The sequence below is a fragment of the Aquila chrysaetos genome, chromosome 22, assembly GCF_900496995.4.
Source record: "Aquila chrysaetos chrysaetos chromosome 22, bAquChr1.4, whole genome shotgun sequence".
Lineage (NCBI taxonomy): Eukaryota > Metazoa > Chordata > Aves > Accipitriformes > Accipitridae > Aquila > Aquila chrysaetos.
In genome coordinates, this window is record NC_044025.1 from 11,756,133 (window position 1) to 11,774,813 (window position 18,681).

Consider the following 18,681-nt stretch of genomic DNA (forward strand, 5'->3'; position numbering starts at 1 on the left):
CTTAATACAGTTTATCAGGAAAAACCAAAAGCAATCCTACTGGTATCCTACCTGCAGCCTGTGCTGTCAGTTCATGATTATCCAGAAGTCAGCAATATCTGTAGAAACACAGCTTGGTTTTACACAGTTGCTGCCTACATTCCAAAGGCAAACAGCTCTGCTTTGCCAGTACAGCTCTGAGTTTCTCCCGATGTCAGGAAAATTTAGCAAGCAAGACACAGAAATACCTGTGTAGTTATAATCTTTGTGTGATTTTAGCCAAATTGATTTAGCTTGTCTAAAATTCAATAATAAGATCTGTTCTATAGAATTGGAGATTATTTGTTCAAGGAAGAGCTTGCATCTGGTGGAAAGCAGAGATCTTTCTTATTTAATGCTTGTTTTTCTCACTATTCTATCATAAATAATACAAACTAAACATAAAAATAGTACATAAACATGCTAAATGCTTTGGGTTTTTTTTTTTCATTTGATGAAAACAAACTCCTTTGGTTTTTAATGGAACCTGATTACTTTACTTAAAGAAACTTTAATTACCACTAAACATACAAAAAGAAGGATGTTTATGTTGAGTGGCACTAAATTACGATTTTCTTATAAATTTTTAACAAACTTATTTAGTAATACTAGCTGAGATATGACATTTTCATCATTCAGCTGTTAATCATGCTGTGATTGTGAAGGACAACCCTTCATTATTATTTATTTAATCCATTCTGGGTTCTCAAAGTTTGGTGTACTAGCAGTAGGCTACTTTGCTTTCTTCATTACCAGATGTGGGACTTTGCTTCAAATATTTGGCAGTGCTGAATAGAATGTACTTGCCAAATCTTTAAACATTGCTTAACTTCATGTATAATGCAGTTATTCTGCATTTTTGCAACCTTATCTTTACAGCTTTACAGTTGTGTCTGGTGCTCAGTGCCATCATGTTTATGCATACACGGTTTCTATTGACTTCATGAGCATGTGTAACACTGGAAATAATTTGAGCAATCTGAATGTCATTGGCGGTTCTTCCTGGCAGATGATATATCAGAAAATCAAATATTTCCCATAATGTTTGTACGGTGCACCATAAAATAGTATGGGGCCACTAGGTTTTCATTGTTATCAAATCACAGCAATAATAACCACAGAAGTCCTAAATAAGAGTCATGCTTTTGCTATTACATAAGCATAAAAATGCTAAGTCTGGGTAAATACAGGGAAGACAGTCTTTTCCCTGAATAATTCCCACTCTAAGAGCAATTCTAACTGGTAAGTGGTTCAAGGCAGAATAACTTTTACACAGTCCTCAACTGCTTAAAAGGTTGATTTTATGGTTCCTGCAAGAGATGTTACAAAGATGGATAATCTCCTTCTTGTACGACTACAAGCCGATTTAGCTCACTTTCAAGAACAGATTTGGGGCGGGGCTGGAGGGTGGGTGCAGCTAGAAATGCTGCTCTATAGTGTCTTCTAAATATTTATTAGTTTCCTCCTCCTTCCTGTTGCTTAAAGCTGCCAATTTAGGGCTGATTATGACAGATGGGGAGACTTAAGCCTTTATTTCTGTAGAAGTTTACTTTTCCAAAGACTTCCAAGTTTTTCCACTTGAGGTAGAAGAGAAGGATAATAATTACATTTGAGAGATGGACAATAGCTTCTTCAGATGTCATGAATAGTCTCTCCTTTTTTCCCATGAAGTTCATATTTTTTATGATGGAGACACTTTACAAGATTAGTTACTTTCTTTTTGTGATTTTTTTTCAGTTCTACATCATGTAAGTTTCATCAAATTAACCAAAATGTCTCAGACAACTTCATGGTGTTCTTAAGATGAAAATACTCTTCAGTGGCAGCTTACACCATATGTATCAGTTGTCCTAATAATGTTGATGGTTTTTGCTATTAAAACAGATAAAATGCTATGTGATGTCATCTGTATTTTTATAGGTCCAATTTACTTCAGCCATTTGAATTACAAGCACTATTTGGAGGATGGCTTTTTTTTAACTGCAGAAATTTCTCTTAAGAAAGTTAAAGTTCATATAGCTTGTGCTATGCAGGGACTGTCCTTCCTTCATTAGATGTTGAAGTAAACTTAGTCATCCTGAAGTAATTTTTAATTTTCTGGGCTTTAGGCCCCATAAATGCACAACTATGTTAGTTCAGTGCCCTTCATTGTACTTCTTTAACCATCTTTGAAGTATCGTTAGGAGATCTGGTCATGTGTTCATAATGTGGCAGATTGTTGCATTACATAATCTTTGTTTTGTTAAAACATGGATTTAGAGAAACAACATTTATTGCAAGAAATTGTTGGGTTTGTGTTTCTAATTTTTGTTTTGTATTGCTATGCCAGAGAAGTTAAGTGAATTTCATTAAGTATTTTTTCTGTCACTGCACTTTATAGCAGCTCTTCAGGCACCTCTTGAAATATTTAATTTCTCCTTCCCTTCAAGACAATATACTCAGCAAACACTAATTCATAATTGAAATAAAGGACACTTCTGATTAGTATATTGTTATTTAGTACAGCTATTTATTAATAAATTTCTATACTTCCTTTGCATCTCCCTCATCATCAGATATTTGTACATGTATATGATGTACCTCTACCTCATAATCAGATACTTGTACTCTACAAAGATGTAATGTATAAATGTCTTGGGGAAACAGGCACAGAAACATAACTAAGTTCTTGCTTTTTTACTTCTGTCAATACCAGCCTCATTAAAACCCATGGTGATATCTGACATCATCTGCTTTTTTGATACATACTTGTGCCTTTAAACCTCAGTTCTGCAAGTTGTTTGGTGTTTGTTTTCTGTTGTTTTTACCCTAAGCATAACCCCTTTTCATCTTGCAGGTTATAGATACATTATGAAATAAGTGGAATTCCAAATTGTAAATTTTCATGTTTTCTTCACAGAGTTTTTGAAGATGTCAGCAGATATACCATTAAATATTAATATCAAGGAGCCCCGATGGGATCAAAGCACTTTTGTTGGGCGAGCCAGTCACTTCTTTACTGTAACAGACCCCCGGAATATTCTGTTATCTGATGCCCAACTGGAAAATGCAAGAAAAATTGTTCATGACTACAGGTATGGCATTGATCACCTTACTGCTGTCCCAAAAAAGTCCAGTCAATGACAAGTACATGGTTATATATTTAAAAGGAAATATTTAAAACACCATTCATTGCACCACTCTTTCTTCTTACTTCAGACCTTGAAACACTTTTTTTTTTAAACAGATTTGCTAGTGAATGGGGAAATTATGTCATCTGAGAACGCCTATTAAGTATTCTGAAATACAGAAGTGTCTAATTCTGAAAATAGTTAATATGAGAACAGAGTTTAAAACTGCTGCTTATGTTCTATATTGTTTGGAGCAAGTAGTTTCTTAAATACTTGCAAAGTAAATTTTCAAAGTTTCACACTAATGACTCCAGAGATTTTAGCTCTACATTTCAGCTCTAAAATCTAGTACAGGTTTTATTAAATGGAAATTTGGTGCTGGATATATTGACTCAGCCAACATAACCACTGCTGGGAGTTTTGATTCTTTTTATTTTACCAGTCCATTTAAAAGCTGAAGATCTGCAAGCTAACTATGAGACTAGATTAACTTAGTATGAACATCCCAAAGTCCTCTCATGCCACATTTGTCACTGGAGGTTGTAGCATTTTATAACAGTTGTGCTTTTTGCTGTTGTCTTGTTTTGGTTTTTAACTTGTCCCAAGACAAGGTATCGTGGCACCTGGCTTGACAGAAGATAACTTGTGGAGAGCAAAATATATCTATGATTCAGCCTTTCATCCAGACACTGGTGAAAAGATGGTCTTGATTGGCCGAATGTCAGCTCAGGTACCCATGAACATGACTATCACAGGTTGTATGATGACCTTTTATAGGTAAGTGATGGTAATATAACACATAAAACATTTGTCTATGAATTAGATAAGTGAAAATCAATGTTACTGTCAAAAGAGCATTTCAGAACATTTATAATAAATATTTCAAAATGTAAAATTTTGCTTCCTTTTCTCTTCTCTCTCTGCATTCCCTCTCGCTGATTAATGGTTTCCTCTAGAAGTAGTTGTGAGATAAGCCCTTAGCCCCTCTCCTTCACCTTCCCACTTTTCCTCAAACTGGGAAAGTTGAATGTTCCAAAATCCTATCCGTGTAGGAGAGTTGTGTGGAAGACAGAGGAGGAGATACCTGGGAATTTCTAACCTTAGAGATCTGGCATGTAGGATGTTCTATCTGCCAAGTGAGTACTCAATATGCTTCGGTTCATCAGTCATCAAGTTTCTCCAGCACCTGCTTGATCCTTTCATTTCCTCAATAGTTCTTGAATCACCAGTACAGTGAAGTCCACAGCAGAAGCCAGTATCATCTGTTAGTAGACTCCATGTTAGAAATATTTTTGTGACACAATGCTTTGTCAGAAGGAACTGGTGGGAGGCTCGGAAGAAACAATAGTGGTTTTGATGCTGAGATTTTACAAATTCTTGACTCACACTCCAGAAAGGCACAGCTATTTTGAATGGTGCATATATATGTATACGTGTGTATTTTAAAAAACAGCCCAGAATATGAATAAAACCATCAGTACAGCTGCCCATTCACAAGCACTGCTTCCTGTTAACTGCTTATTCTTTTATGCATGTTCTGTTATTTTCCACAGTACTTATAGCAGCTATATACCTTTTCTTTGCATTATCGGTGGTCACTCAGATTCCAAACTAGGTGATTTATTAGCCTGGACGACGTCGGTTTCTTTGGACCAAACCCTCCGCAGTGCAAACAGGATTGCGTAGAATTCCTTGGACGATGCAGCATAGCCTCCATCTTACTGCACATCACTGTGTTCTGGTTATTGCTGGCCACTGGAAGAAGCAAATTCCTCATTACACCTATGAGGGCTCTTGGGAGTGCAGTAAGGCAATGGGAGTCACGCCTAAACTTTATGGCAGGCATAACATCCCCTACAAACAGTAGTGAGGAAACAGGAAAAGTTGAGTCAGGAAAAGAGTTGCACATGCACAGGAAGAAAGGAGGAAGAACAGCAGTACTGATGGAAAAAATCCAGCTACTGTATCACTGTTACTTTGGCATCTCATTCAGATACTGGAAATCAGAGGGAATAAGAATATACTTTCAAATCTCCTGAATCTTTCAATTTTTTGCAATTTAAAGAAATAACATATCTTCCCTTTTCAGAACCAAAGCCTCATGATAGACACACACCTTCTACTCTAGCATCTCCTCTTTGCTTTCCCACCTGTTACAGAATAATTGGAACAACTACTGCTTCTTCTTTAGCACTCTTAATTTCCGTATCTGCCCTCCAATGAGAACCGCATTCCTGTTACTGTTACTGCCTGTGTTATTAAATAATTTAATTAAGTACAAGCTTTAACATCCTATGAAAAGTTATTTTAATGATTAGGAAATAGTTTTCAGTAGCAACTGTTATTTTTGGTGGCCTGGTGGCCCTGACAGAAATTCTGGTGGAGCAGAATCTTCAGTGGTGTCTCCACTGAGGGCAGAGTTTGTGGTATAAGTACAGAAAGAAACACTTTTCCCCTGGTATACTCTCCTAGCCTCCAACTATCTGTGGATCAGAAACTTCCTGATCCAAAGGTAGTGTTTTATTTAATGGCCCTTAGTGGATTTCTTTTTCATAAGTGTGTCCCGTTGTTTAGATAAACTACTAGATTGAGAGCAAAGCATTCATCCCTCCACAAGACAGCTCCATACATTGTGAAACAAATTGACTGTCGCTTTTGTAACTTATCAGCATAGCCATTTGTAAAATGATTGTGCCTGCAGTTTAACAGGGACCACATTAGCTTGTTAAATGGGGACGCTGCAACTTGTACAGAATACATTTTTTCACTGCCCGCTACCCATGCTCACAAGTTAGCACCTTTTTCTCCTAAGCCATCTGCATACCGGCACAGACATAATTTATGAGGATTCCTTGGAGCTCTTTTTTTTTTGATGACTGGTCATCTGGTTCATGGTGTACCAGATTAATTTCCATGCTGTACCTGTACTTCTTAAGCAAGCAGATATTTTCATGAAAATAATTTTTCATTTTGGAGTTAAGTGTCTTTTAATCTGGTTCTACATGTGACCAAATGTTTTAATGTCACAGGGATTTATTAAAACCATGGCATCATATTAGCTTTTTGAAGACGGAGAGGATAAACCCTGTCTCCTAAAATCCACTGCTAAGTCACTTACGGAGCTTCCAAAGAGAACTAGCAGACTGTAAAGGCATAATAACCATGGAAAAGTATTCTAGAAATTAGAGCATTTCATATTTCTCTGTGTGATTTTTATAGCAAGGTTTGCTATAATGCTTTTGTTATTACAACAAATCTTTGTCCCAAGTGAACCTTGCTATTTAATTACAATGCTTTCAAATTCTGTTCTTAGAAGTAGTAGTACTTTCATTATCAAGACAGTATCAGATTGACTGTATTGTTTCATTCAGATAAACAAGAACCTCTGCATGATTACTGCTTGCACTGGCTTTTCTTGATTTGCCAACATTTTTCTGTGCTGTTGATGCAACTATGTTTTTTAATAATAATAATAATAATAATAATAATATCTCTTTTCAAGAACGACACCAGCAGTGGTTTTCTGGCAGTGGATTAACCAGTCCTTCAATGCTATTGTAAATTACACGAACAGGAGCGGTGATGCCCCAATTACTGTCAGGTCAGACACTGAACCACATACTTCTGATGTGTTTATAAGTTGCTCTCCGATGTACTGGAACATGGTTGGGCTTTAAAGTTTGAGGTGATGGATAAGCTTTTTCACCTATGCTTATGATTCATTTGATATGCGCAGATGAGGTCTGATAATGATGGAGGCAAGAACTCTATTTCTGCCATTAAAGATAAGCCTAAGTGCCTTGAGCATAAGCACTTAACAGCGTAGGATTTGATAGGAGTCTGTGTTGCATTGCTTAGTCAACCATTTGAGAGTGCCTCATCAGTTTGGTGTTATACCAGGATATTTCTAAGTTGATATTTTGTGTGGACCTTCAGGTGTCTCTCTGTGCCATCTTCTCAGTGCTCTGCAGTATAGCACACACCACACTGTGTGCTTATTTACAAAAAGAGGACGCTCCAATGAACTGGTCTGCACAGTACTTATTTCTACTTGAAGGCAAAGAGAGAGGCTAAATATAGATGCAGAAGGCTAGAAATCATGAATAGGAGACTGGAATTGCAGTGCTTGACTTTCCAGTTTTGAGGCTGACTTGCCTATAGATGTCCAGGAGAAAGCCGTGGGTTTGAGGATATACAGACACCTCCTAGCTGGGAAGTATGCAAAGTATGTTTTAGGGCAGATTGGGTTGGATTTGGGTTTGCAGCATAGCTGGTCTGCATGTATGGGGTTTGGTACAGTTGATTTTAATTACTATTGTAGACATGGCCTTAGAAATCCAAACTGATTTTATTAGTTTAAGCAATTAGGAAATTAAATACAGAACTAAATCCTTCAAAGTGTTCATTCAGACACATGAGAAAATGCTGAAGAGATAGCAATGCAGGACCAGCAGAAGCTGATTCAGTGTTAAGATGTTGCTTGCATGCGATTCCTACTGCTAGTGAAAGAAAAGTGTTTAGTTTTTAATTTAGTGTCCCATTTGAATCTTCCATCCACATCTTATTGCAGTATCACAGAAAGGTCTAATTCTTAACTTTTGGTGGGGCGTAACTACATGTGTAAAATGTAATTATTTTTAAAAGTGACATAAATGTAGTTGTTGTGTATGTGCACACATTTTTATTTTTGTTTTAGCCAGCTGGGAACAGCCTATGTTTCTGCTACCACGGGTGCTGTCGCAACAGCTTTAGGACTTAATGCACTAACAAAGGTATTGCTGATATTTTTTTCCATTCTTAACTAGACTTTGGTGTTCTATGAGATGCTCATGGCTCATTTCTCCTCCTGTGTATCTGTGTCATGTTGTGCACAGCTCCCAGTATGGAGTTGTAACGGCCTTTGGCAGCTCCCTTTAGATCCCAAGCTTATTTTTGCCCCATGTAGATGGTTTTATATGTATTTCAAACAGCCTGTCCTCCTTATACATCTATCAAACAGCCTTGTGTTCTGTTAATACAAACTGTATCTAATAAGGTGCCTTTTCGGCAGTTTTGTTTTTACATGTCAAAGTATCTAATAGCATTTGAAAGTTAATTGGGGTGGATATGTGATTACAACAATGTGGACTCATTATCCCACAAACTGTATAGGTGTGTTTTTAAGGTGCAGTATCACTTCTGCAAACATGGACGCCTACTCTAGACTGGCTGAAGAACTTGTAAGGAGGTGCCGCTCTTAAGTGCAGAAAACTCAAATTCTTTAAACAAATGCACAACACAATCATGAAGAAAAGGTCCTTTAAAAAAAAAAAAAGGAGTAAAAATGTATTTTGTACCCCTCCGCTTATGCTTTAATGTACTGGGAGTGGTATAGCATTGACAAGTTATTTGAGAAACTATTCTAAGCAGAGTAATTCAGATTATACAAGATATTGACTAGATGAATAGCCTCCATAGTCAGTGCCTTTAGATACAAAGCAGCTGGTGTGGATGTTGCTGGCTGGACCTTGCCAGCAGAAACACTAAAGTTAAGGTCTGTTTAGTGTTGATGTTGGGCTGACAGGCATGCTCAGAAGCTGACACTTCTCTGCAGTGATGCTACTAAATTAAGATTGTTTTTGCCAGTCTCCTGCCACTGCTTAATCTGAGAGGTATTTATGACTTATGTCTTGTTTTACCTCTGCCCCATCAGTGAGTTTTCACTGAATTTTAATTTAAAGGAAATAAGTCTGGTCTATCATTAGTACATGAAGCATTTTAATATGACCTTTAGAAAAGAAAATGATTATGTAATTATTTTTCTTCTTTTTCTTCTTTTCTTTTTTTTTTTTCTTTTTTTTCTCCTCTCTGTGTGTTTTGCAGCATGTCTCACCTCTTATAGGACGGTTTGTTCCTTTTGCTGCTGTTGCTGCTGCTAACTGCATTAATATTCCACTAATGAGACAAAGGTAGGAAAAAGAACAAAGATCACTCATTCTAGAAGAAAGGATGTTATTGAGTTTTTAGATCAGCAAGTTACTAGATAAAGCACATTCTATCTGTTTAGCTTGTTTCAGAACCTTGCAAAAACTTCATGCATGATCTTGTTTTGATTGATTGATTGTGACAGGTATAAAATAGAATATCCACATTCTCTTCAGGTAACTATCCATAGAGTTCTTCAGTCTTAGATCTCAGAAACCAAGTACTGGTCCTTCAAAACTTGATCACATGGACCCTTTAATAGAAATTCCACTTTGGAAAAATACAGTCATTTAAAAAATGGTGCTTCAAATCCCACAAGCAGAAGTTAGTCATAGAAGTCAGGCTCTTCAGTTCTGTTTAATCATCTGAGATTACAAAAATATGCACTTTCTCAGAAACAAAATTTCATACGTATTCTGATTTGACTAGGACTAAGAATAGAAGTGGGGAAAAACAAATGAAAAGCATCCTCTGTTATAAACACAAGGTTATGGGCAGAAAAGGGAATATTTAAAGTTTGTATTTACAATGAAATTCAATCCATGGTAGTATTTTATCTCTTATAAAAGATGAGGAGAAGAATAAAGGCAGTCTTCAGTATATCTGCCCTTCTGCCTGCGTCTCACTCCCCTAGAAGTTCTCCCCAGTAATGTGAGTTTAACACCTAACCCTGCACTTGAGCAAAAGATCTAATGGAGAATAATACAGTTACAGAAATGTAGTTTGTTTTGTGCCTCCTTTTATACTTTCAAATAAGTTCTTAGTGGTTGAAATGAAAACTCAGACTAGAATGCCAGAGGGGAATTTTCACAAAAACTTCTGTTTTAGTTCAGTGAAACTAGCCTTCCTGTATGCCCTGTGTTGTCTATCAGAAAGGACAGACTACTTCCAGAGCAGTCCAGGAAATTCCACTTTTCCAAGCTGCTTTTTGAAGGAACCCCTCTACAGAAGTAACACACCTCCTTTCTTCCCCCTTGGAATGCATGTGACCAGGCTGAAGCGGCAGATTGCTGGTTGTTTACTTTTCAGCATATTTTCCCCCAGATCTTTCTTTGCCTTTTGAAATTTTTGTGCCAGAAAGTGTTGCAGACAGGCTAACTTGGAAAATAAAATAAAAACTATAGTTCTTATAACTGACAATTTTAAGAGGACAAAGATAAGGTGACAAAAAAGGTGAATAAATGCATGTCAGTCACTGTTTTATTTTTACCCTTTATTCAACAGGGAACTCAAGTTTGGAATCCCCGTCACAGATGAGAACGGAAACAGACTGGGTGAATCAACAAAAGCAGCTCAGCAGGCAATTACCCAGGTGGTTATATCAAGGATTCTTATGGCTGCTCCTGGCATGGGTAAGAATAACTGTAGTCATGTGCAGCTCCTCATTATCAGTTCCCAATATGAGAGCTTAAATTCTATATAAGTGATTTTTCTCAGAGGCCAAATTATCTTACAGTTATGCAGGCAGTATTTACATTTCTGTTGAGAAGTTCCACAGAGAAATGTACATTTCTTACTCTGAAAACATCCACAGCGTGTTACACTGAACTGCAGCAGAAAAGCTCCTGGGATGGTTTTGCAGAAAAGATACAGATAGCAAAGGAATGGTAGCAAATTTCGCTTGAGTGGAATTGGTTTGGTGAAGAGTAGGTGCTTTGACCAGTACCAAGTTACTGAGCTCAGGTTTACTTATGCATGAAATTAGAAGTTTTGCTTATTGGGAGAATTTACTTCTGTAAATACCAATCAGGTATCTTGAATTGGCAATGTGAAATGAAAGCTCAGTTAATGACAAAAGGCTGTGAAAATTGTATTATGGTATTAGTTCATTCTAAAAGAAAATGAAAACAAAGTGCCTTTTTCTCCAAGGTTAATGTTTTGGGGGTTTTTTTCTCATTTGCAGCAATTCCTCCCTTCATAATGAATACATTGGAAAAGAGAGCCTTTTTAAAGGTTAGTCTTAGATAATCTGTGTATATGTATTTCATATCCTAAGTTAATATTTTCATGAATTTAAAATACTTTCTGAGTCTTCATATTTGCCTCCCGAACACTCTGGGAGGACATTACTGTAGAGCTTGCTTTATAGCTGTCACTTTCTTTATGCCTTTCTTAGGGATAGCTTGGTTCTTTTTATCACAGTGTAAAATAACATTAGGAAAATATGAACTTTTTTGTTATTTTTATAATTGTTCTTAAAATGCAGAATTCCTCCTAGTAAATAAACCTTTCTTGTACTGAGACTTGGAATACAGTTTATTAGAAAAATACTGAAAATTTTAATAATGCCTTTTTCTCAAGATAGCAATAAGGAGGCTTTGCTTAGCTGCTGTAGTAGCAATTTGACTTTGGAAACAGCAACGATGGTAAAAATCTCTTTTGAAAATGATCCTTTAAAATTTACTGGATGAGCAAGTGCAGGGTAGGCATAGAATGGGCATGCTTCGTCAAAGATTACTTGTTTCCTATATTCTGTTTATGCAAATGTAGTGTGAAGTCAAACACCTGGTGTTAGTAAATACATAAACTAAATCAACGTTATACACTGTGTGTGCATGAGAGGGTAAAGAACAATAATGAAATTAATTATAGGGTTGTCTAACACAAGAAATAATATTCAGATGAGGAACTCTATAATTCTTTACCAGTAAAGGCAGTTTCATCTTCACCAGCTGATATCACTGATTTACTTACTGCATAGCTCCAGGCAAAGTCTCTGCCTGTGAAACCCACCCAACAAGCTGGGAAAAATAGCCTAAGAGAATCTGTCTGCTTCCTGTTAGAAGTTAGGAAAAGCAAGCATGGTCTGAGTCGCCAGACCCTGCCTTGGAAAAAAGTGGTTTGGGTGGAGACTGGGAGCACAAGCAGGGGAAATTGCCTGGTTTTGGTTGGCTAAGATAAAGCTTTATAAAATATTTAAACTATATTTCTTATTGTTTCTGCCTTTCATTATTCTCGTGCAGAGTTAGATTACCCAGTTATATACACCATTTGAAAGTGCTTCTGTGTATATAAATGAGGCATTGGGAAGAGGTCCCAAGCGTCTTCCAACTTTAAAAACTTTTTTCCTGAAGTGCTTTGCTTCCCTACTCCCTTGTTAACAGAAAACACTATTGCTCAGAATGTAAAAACAGGAAATGTGATGTTTTATAGTGAAAGTCAGTGTGTGCTGCTTGTATCTCCTGAAAGAAGCAAGACTGCGGTGCATCCAAATACACTATTTGTCTGCAGCATAAAAGGCCCTACACTGATTTGGCTAATTCTTAATTGCTGATTTCTTTTGACCCATACCCTGTTCATAGAGCAGCTTTAAGCAGCTTGTGATACTGTTATGTTCTTGAGAATGTATTACCTGGAACATTAACCCTTGTTTTAAAAAAAAATCATAAATTTAGAGCAAAGATTATTTTATATGTATTTGACATAGGAGAAATGTCACATGCTATCAACTCAACTAGCAAATACCTGACATTTGTGAAGAAGTTGCAGCAATCCTCAGGGTTTGGAGACAAATATCTATTGTTTTTGTGTGGCATAATCAATATAAGGGTGTTGTGAATTTTTCAGATCAGCAAAAATGAGCGATTTCTTCAGTGACTACTCAGTGGTCTTTGGTACCATCATGACCGTTTATGCTCACCTGTTCCTCCCCCTCAGCCTCAAAGACTGTGAGTTCAGGTGAAACACTGCTCTGCAGGTAGTCAGTGGTAACACTTGGTAGAGATTAGTATTAAAACCATTAAGGAATGAGCTGCATTTTTAACAAGCAGCTTCTGCATGTCCTCTTGAGGTTTCAGAAGCACCATCCCATTTGTAGTACTCCAACACCATCCACACGATGCTTTACTAACTCATTATTCTTAGCCTTTGCTTTGCACACCATCACTCTTGAAAATAATTCTTGTATGCTTGCCAAAGCCTATTAAGCAACACACAGGGACAGAAAATAGGCAAATGGTTGTGAAATAATGAAGAAAATAGACTGGTGTTCTGCATTAAGATAGAAAGAAATGCTTCTGGAATGCTGGTCTCAGTGATAGCAGGCTATCATCCTCTGATATTTGAAATAAGATGTAAGTTATATAGCACTGTTCATCTGCCATACTCCGACATCGTTTTGCATGAGAACATTTTGATGGTAACTTTAGTATGAATTAACAATGTACCCAAAAGTTATTGCTAGCAAATTACTCAAGAATGTTTTTAGAATACAAGCACATACTTACTGCTTCAAAAAGAATCCAATCATTTCTTGACTTGAAAAAAAATTTTTATATATATATGTACTTTTGCTATAGGTTTCAGCAGTGGCTTTGGCTGCCTTTTATGCGATTATGCAGTATAGTAGTTCTTGATTAGGCTGTATAATGTCTATGTTCATTATCCCTACTGACATATAGTTGACTAGCTCTGCGCAGAACCAAGTTATTTTATCTGCTGCAGCAGGAGGAGCCATAAACAACCTCGCCCTGAGGCACAGCGTTTATAGATGTATTTTAGTTACAGGTAACCTTTCTCCTAAGGAAAGAAATTGGTTTTTTCCATAGAAACTTCTGAAAATTCCAGTCGACACTGAAGTTTTAATTTATATTAGTACTCTTACAGCTTCAGCTACTGTTTCTCTCCTGTTCTGCATATTGTATTAACATTCAAGTTGATTCTAGAAATTTCCTCATATAATCTTAAAAAGAGCTCCTTGGGGTCTCTCAGTCTGCAACTAAAATATGTATTCAAAACTGTTACAAAACTAGATCAGAGAGCCTTTGCTTTTTTTAAACATCGTTCTTGAATGTCTTATGCCTTAGAGTTTTCCATGCATTCCTAATTTAACTGTCATTTCATTTATTCATTTTTTTGAAAACAGGCATAGCTAGCCTGGGAAAGCTGACAGATTTTGAGATCCAACAATGAAAGGAAGCAGTTAGAAAAAAGCTGATTCTCCTTATGGCTTTTGTTTTCTTAATTATCATTTCTTCATTTCTCTGTTTGTACTAACCACCAAAGATGTCATAAAGACATCTGGAAATTAAATCTTAATTCATTGAGAACTGCCTTCTTTCAGAGTTCAGTGATAGTTCTCTAACACACTAAATTCTTCTGCTGTTTTGTACTTCTCCATTTTATCTCTTTGTAGGGATGTAGAGCCTGCATTTGAGTTTGGCTTTATTCTTTTACATTGTTCCCTGGGCAACTCCAATTCTTAATATTGACCTCCCAGTGTCAAGTGTTTTACCTCACCATCTTTCTTGATTAGTGCAGCCTGGTAACATTCTTGAAAAATAAAGGCTGTAACTCAGATCAAGTACCTTGGCAAAAAATATTCTACCACATGAAGTAGATATTGTTTAGTCTGTACTAGTAGCCACCTCTCTCTCTCACATTAATGACCAACTCTGATAAATCAAGGCATGAAACTATCTATTATTCTCATGACACCCTCCAACAGTCTTTTCAGTTATAAAATAGTTGGGGCTTTTCTGTTATGTATCTCAGGTCCCATGCTCACACTGCAATACATAGCATCCCTCTCGCTTAATTCTCCTCAGAGACTGAAGTCATTTGCACTACAGACTTTGACTTGTGTTCCCAAATACTTGTAGCATTCACCAATGCCACAGTCAGTCCTACATACCTTCCCGTCAGTCACACCATCTCATCATGAACTGTCCCAATATATAAAATGTAAAGCATTTGAGTGAATTTATCTCAGCTGAGAGTCAAATGAAGGTGTGTTTAGTGGAATGCCAGAACAGCAGAACACTGCTCCATTCACTCTTTATCCTTCTTGCTATTGCTGTCTTTTTCCATTTGTTATCTATTGTTGCAGGTTATTGCTGAATTGCACAGTTCTTCCTGCACTCATTTCTGGATTACAGATTGACTCCGGGGGGGGGGGGGGGGGGGGGGGGGGGGGGGGGGGGGGGGAGAAAAAAGAAGCAATCTTCTACATCTTTTCTTCTCCGTCAGGCTCTGGAGAAAGTTTAATCCACACAGGCTTGTTTTCCATGCCTCTTACACTGCTGTGACCTTCCTTAGCACCAAGCTTTGTCCTACTGAGCTTTCTAGATTTCTTTTTTCTATTTCTACTCTCAAATAGTGCCCATCTTTTGTTCAGCAGTTTCCCCTCTAACTTCTACAGCTTGAGAAATGCTGCTTGCAGAAAAAACATCATCTTTGTTGAAAACATCATCCACTGTAACATGATTTTTAACTCTAATATTAGCTGTTTTGTTTTAAAATCATTCCTGTTATCATAGCAGTTGTGTACGTCCTACTTACTGGAAACACTGATTTTGTTGTAGCAACAGAAGGCCATTGCAGCAGTGTTGTTTAAACAGGTCTGGCTTTATTTCATTAGTAATTAATTTCAACTGAAATTCTAACATTGGGGGGGGGGGGGGGTGTTTGGAATGGATTCCTAAATCATTTAAAGGCCTACAAGAAAACTATCATATTTCTTGGCATACATTCAAGTTCTGCAAAAGTTACAGTAATGAGGAATATGCTAAAAATGCATCCATAGGTTATGTGTTGCTTTCTCAGCTTTGTTTCCCCTATTCTTCTACCCTTTTTCCCTTTAATAAAAGGTGAACTCCTGCAGAACTGGAGCGTACCAAACTGCTACAGGGGCAAGTTCCTATACATCAAAGCAAACCGTAAGACAGGAAAAAGGACTGAGAGAGGCAGACTTACATTTTTCCTTGACACATCCCTTATTTATGGTTGGTGGCTGTAGTTGCTGTTGCTCACAGAAGTAAATCTCCAGTTGCAAATTAAAACCATTTGGTGTCACCAGAGATAGGAGCGGGAACCAGACCTAGCTCTTCTTAGGGATGCCTAGGCAAAATTCACTGTGCCTTTAGGAAGCATGGCAGCACCACTCCAAATTTTAGCTGCATTGCTAGCTACTGTGGTCTGGTGTGACTCCAAGAAATAGCCCACATACTCAGGATCAGGTAATAAGTAAAACAGTCAACCACCTATTATAGTTTCTAAGGGACACTTAACTCAGGATAACAGTGTACATTGGTATCACTGGGAATTTTCTTAACTACTTTTCAAAGGGATTGGGCTCTCAACTTGGAGCTCAACTTTAAGCTATGCTGGTAATTGTTTTGCCTTCATTGTGTCCAAGAGTCTTTTAGGTGCAATCTGTCTCTTATAATACAAGAATTCCAGGAAGCTGGGAAGGGGAGGAGAAAAGATACCATACTCACTGTGTGCGGTTTATTTTTAACAGAGGTTTCCTTGGATGAGTGCTCCCATTCAGGTTGGATTAGTCGGATTCTGGTAAGTGATTTCTTTGGATTGTGTCTGCTATTTTAAGAGACACTTGTAGGGTTTTTTTGAGGAAGTAGCAATATTTGCACTTTGTTTAAAGGAAAAAAAGTTTAGAGAGTTAACAAGGCTACAGCAGTTGCTTCACTTCCATATCTGTAACTGATAGTACCATATTAAAAAAAAGCCGTTAGTAATGAAGAAGCTGCCAAGAAAAGCAGAGGGAGAAAGAGAGGGAGTGGCAAAAAAAAGGCATGTGGCAGCTTGATTAGAAATGATGCTTTGGCTACTACCTCCATAAACAATAATTGGAATCTAATCCTGTAGCTTGATGAATTCTTGAAACACTTGGTTAATGGAGAGTTTCATTTGCTGTTGTCTAGCATTTTATGTCGTCATGCACACCAATGCAAAACACTGAAAGGACATCAAATGATAATTTTATAGACATCTGTAAGCACGGTATTGATGCATTTAGTACTACATAGTAGATAAATGATTTCATAACGTATAATGCAGCGAGAAAGAAAGGTTACATAGCACTTCATGGAACTTTACCTCGCTGTACACAAAAAAAGCTTTCTGCCTAGAAGGCCATGCCTTAAGGGTTTTGGATTGTCCTTTAGCACCCTAAATATTTGTAAACCCATTTTTGTCTCCTCTAGTCTTGTGTTTGCAACACCCCTGTGTTGTGCACTGTTTCCTCAAAAAAGGTACGTATTCCTGTTACATTATTCTTACTTTAACGTTACACTCCCAGATGCATGCAAGGTACTGCAAAAAGACAGAAACAAGTGGTCATTGCCTCCTAGAGCATACAGTCTTAATTCCCATATAACAAGTGTGATAAACATGAGAATATTCAGAAAAGTAATAACTATGTTACTCATCAGTAATACATAATAGTTGAATTGGGCTCATTTGTTTACATACACCTAGCAGCTTGAGATGCAGCTACCTAGGGATAATGAACAAGAGGTTTGGGTGAGTAGTTTAACCATGCTATTTCAAGCTGAGAAGTTTGAGCTTGATAATACAGAGTTAAGAATCACTGGAATGATTCATTAAAAAAGGTTAATGTGGTCCAAAGAATGTATTCATGTCCAGTAAGGTTATGGCTTCATTACAGTCAGAGCCCATTTTATTTTCAGCTGTAAACTCCTCTGGTTATACAGAGCAGCACTTGACTATACATGCTTATTTGTAATTCGATTAATATTTTTCCATGAAGAATTTTTCATCAATACACAAATAGCTCAGTACTAAAAACCATCTTAGAAACAATATTCATTATAGCTGAAATCATAATGAAACCTGGGTGGGTTACCTACAAATAAAGTTAACTCAATTTGCTGTATGTAGTACGAGCAGGGTCTTAAATTCAACTAAGCTGTCCCTCTCGTATTATTAGTGGTTGTCTAAACTTGACAAGCTGCCAAATGTAGCTTAAACCATGAAAGCTGGAGCTGAATCTGTTAAAATATTGAGCAACTAAAGTAGCTTTTGACTTCCAGAAAACAATACCTAATTCTCATCAGATGCAATTGAGTACAACAAAGCAGTCTGACACCACCTGTTTCCCTGCCTGGCATAGAACAGAGAATTGTAGTAACTAAGCGTCACTAGGCTACCTGGAGATGACTTGACAAACTAGCATAGCAAGTATGGTACAGTTCTTGATTTTAACCAGGACTCTCCATTTCATAGGAATATTAGACCTTTAACTGTATTTAAGAAATTGCAGCTGTTTAAATGACCTGGCAGCTTAATTCACTTTACTGTGAGAGGATTCTCATAAAAATAAACCTTTTATTCAACTGAATGAAATCAGGCAGTAAGTTAAATAGGCAAATACAATGTATTTAATAAAAACACCTTTAGGAAGGTAACTTTCTATTACCAGCAACAACCTGAATCAACTAAGTAGATTCCTGCCATCATGGTAGTAGCAACAGCCATTTCTTGACTCTATAATTGCTTTTTAACGAAGGATTCATTTGCCCCTGGTCTGTGAGCATGATTCCTTCATAAGAAGTTAAAAAAAGATCTGAAAACTCTTTTCACAATCCAGGAAGTTTAACCAGATGCATTGTCCATCTTACTTTGCATTCAAGTGCTTGATATATATAACCATTTTACTGTTTCTTTCGCTTAGTTCTATGTCTGTAACACGCTTGGAGCCAGAATTGCAAGCCAAGATCCGAGAGAACAGCCCTGAACTAGAACGTGTATACTTTAATAAAGGATTATAATTCAAGGAAGGGAAAACACCTTTCAAGGAGGATCTTGTGGACTTATTTTTGAATTATGT

The 18,681-nt window shown here is 37.1% G+C and overlaps 1 protein-coding gene across 8 annotated transcripts in view; it reads left to right on the top strand.

Annotated features, from left to right (window-relative positions):
- Positions 1–18,648, top strand: part of SFXN1 (sideroflexin 1) — a 41,478-nt gene extending 22,830 nt beyond the window's left edge. For 7 of the 8 annotated variants that reach the window (XM_029998456.1, XM_029998460.2, XM_029998452.2 and 4 more), the window contains 10 exons: positions 2,918–3,092; positions 3,735–3,905; positions 6,631–6,729; positions 7,825–7,900; positions 8,991–9,076; positions 10,317–10,444; positions 10,996–11,045; positions 16,333–16,382; positions 17,036–17,083; positions 18,526–18,648. In XM_029998456.1, coding sequence (XP_029854316.1) covers positions 2,929–3,092; positions 3,735–3,905; positions 6,631–6,729; positions 7,825–7,900; positions 8,991–9,076; positions 10,317–10,444; positions 10,996–11,045; positions 16,333–16,382; positions 17,036–17,083; positions 18,526–18,622 — 969 coding nt within the window. In that variant the 5' untranslated portion in view covers positions 2,918–2,928 and the 3' untranslated portion in view covers positions 18,623–18,648. Of the gene's footprint in view, positions 1–2,917; positions 3,093–3,734; positions 3,906–6,630; positions 6,730–7,824; positions 7,901–8,990; positions 9,077–10,316; positions 10,445–10,995; positions 11,046–12,659; positions 14,983–16,332; positions 16,383–17,035; positions 17,084–18,525 lie in introns of those variants that run through there. The other variant, XM_029998459.2, reaches the window with a different exon arrangement.
- The last annotated feature ends 33 nt before the right edge of the window (positions 18,649–18,681 follow it).